General features: G+C 49.0%; 1 protein-coding gene across 1 annotated transcript in view; it reads right to left on the bottom strand.

The window, feature by feature from the left end:
• Nucleotides 1–1565, bottom strand: part of PGC (progastricsin (pepsinogen C)) — a 10421-nt gene extending 8856 nt beyond the window's left edge. The window contains exon 1 of the mRNA XM_010863184.1: nt 1461–1565. Within this exon, the coding sequence (XP_010861486.1) occupies nt 1461–1522 (62 nt within the window). The 5' untranslated portion in view covers nt 1523–1565. The remainder of the gene's footprint in view (nt 1–1460) is intronic.
• Between the last annotated feature and the right edge of the window lie 242 nt (nt 1566–1807).

Raw genomic sequence — 1807 nt, 5'->3', positions numbered from 1 at the left:
GTTTTTTTTTTTTTTTTTTTTTTTTAGGCAGAAGTTTCCCCTACTCTCTCTGTTTCTGGTCTATGCTTTATCATCAGTGGGGGAACGGATGGTGCTTCTCCCTCCGACTGGAAGCTTCCTGAAGGCAGAGGCCATATCTCTTCCCATCCTGAGATCTGTCCAGTGCCGACTCAGGGAGCCTTCCCTGCCTCAGAGCAGAAGCAGGTCAGCCAGAGAGCTTCCGTGTCCCTTCCAACACGTGAGGACAGCAGAACGATGGACGGTATGTATATGAACCAGGAAGCAGATTCTCAACCAGACACCAAATCTACTGGCACCTTGATCTTGGACTTCCCAGCCTCCAAAACTTTGAGAAAAAAATTACTGTTATTTATAAGTCATCCAGTCTATAGTAGTTTTGGGGTTTTTTTTTACTTGTTATTTTCTATTGGGGTATAGCCGATTAGGGCTTCGTGGGTAGCTCAACTGGTAAAGAATCTGCCTGCAATGCAAGAGATCCTGGTTCAGTTCCTGGGTGGGGAAGTTCCCTTGGAGAAGGGATAGGCTACCGAATCCAGTATTCTTGGGCTTCCCTGGTGACTCAGACGGTAAAGAATTCACCTGCAATATGGGAAGTCAGTTCAGTCGCTCAGTTGTGTCCGACTCTTTGCGACCCAATGAACTGCAGCACGCCAGGCCCCCCCGTCCATCACCAACTCCCAGAGTCCACCCAAACCCATGTCCATTGAGTCAGTGATGCCATCCAACCATCTCATGCTCTGTCGTCCCCTTCTCCTCCTGCCCTCAATCCTTCCCAGCATCAGGGTCTTTTCCAATGAGTCAGCTCTTCGCATCAGGTGGCCAAAGTATTGGAGTTTCAGTCTTAACATCAGTCCTTCCAATGAATACCCAGGACTGATCTCCTTTAGGATGGACTGGTTGGATCTCCTTGCAATATGGGAAACCTGGGTTCAATTTCTGGGTTAGGAAGATCCCCTGGAGGAGGGCATAGCAACCCACTCCAGTATTCTTGCCTGGAGAGTCTCATGGACAGAGGAGCCTGGCAGGCTGCGGTCCATTGGATCGCAAAGAGTTGGACATGGCTGAGCAGCTAAGCACAACACAGCACATAGCTGATTAACAATTTGTGAGAGTCTCAGGTAGACAGCAAAGGGACTCAGCCAGGCATGTGCATGTATCCATTCTCTCCCAAACTTCCCTCCCATCCAGGTTGACACATAATATTGAGCAGAGTTCCCTGTGCTATAAGGTAGGTCCCTGTTGGTTATCCATTTTAAATGTAGCAGAGTGTACACATAGATCCCAAACTCCTTAACTATCTCTTTCCCCAGTTCTTCCCTCCTGGCAACCATAAGTTTGTTCTCTAAGTCTGTGAATCTGTATCTGTTTTGTAAATAAGTTTATTTTTTTTAAAAAAAGCTGCCAGGGCTCCTATCCCAGCATTCAGGCCCCAGACTCACTTGACCAATGCCGCTGCCTCCAAGGCCTGGAGGCAGACCAAGGCCAGTACCATCCACTTCATGATGCTGATTTCCAGCTGGCTGCAGCAGAGGCAACTCTGAGTTGTGCTGTTGCAGTGGAGTGAAAGCCTGAACAGTCCTTCCTGCTTTATACCTCTGGGACCCAGCCCAGTCCCTGCCTCCCTGCCCTGGACAAGCATGATCTCAACCCTGGGTGTACCCTGGGCTCCCCGTATCAGTCGTCTCTGTGTGTTTTCCTTTGTGAGGGTGGCATCAAAGTGCTTTTCATCCTATTGACTTTTGAGAACAAGCAGTGGAGGCCAGGAGGTGTGAGCGATGAGATCAAA

The sequence above is a fragment of the Bison bison genome, unplaced genomic scaffold (genome assembly GCF_000754665.1).
Source record: "Bison bison bison isolate TAMUID 2011002044 unplaced genomic scaffold, Bison_UMD1.0 scf7180017864487, whole genome shotgun sequence".
NCBI lineage: Eukaryota > Metazoa > Chordata > Mammalia > Artiodactyla > Bovidae > Bison > Bison bison.
Note: the sequence above shows the minus strand (reverse complement) of the source record. Positions and strands in the feature narration are given on the sequence as shown.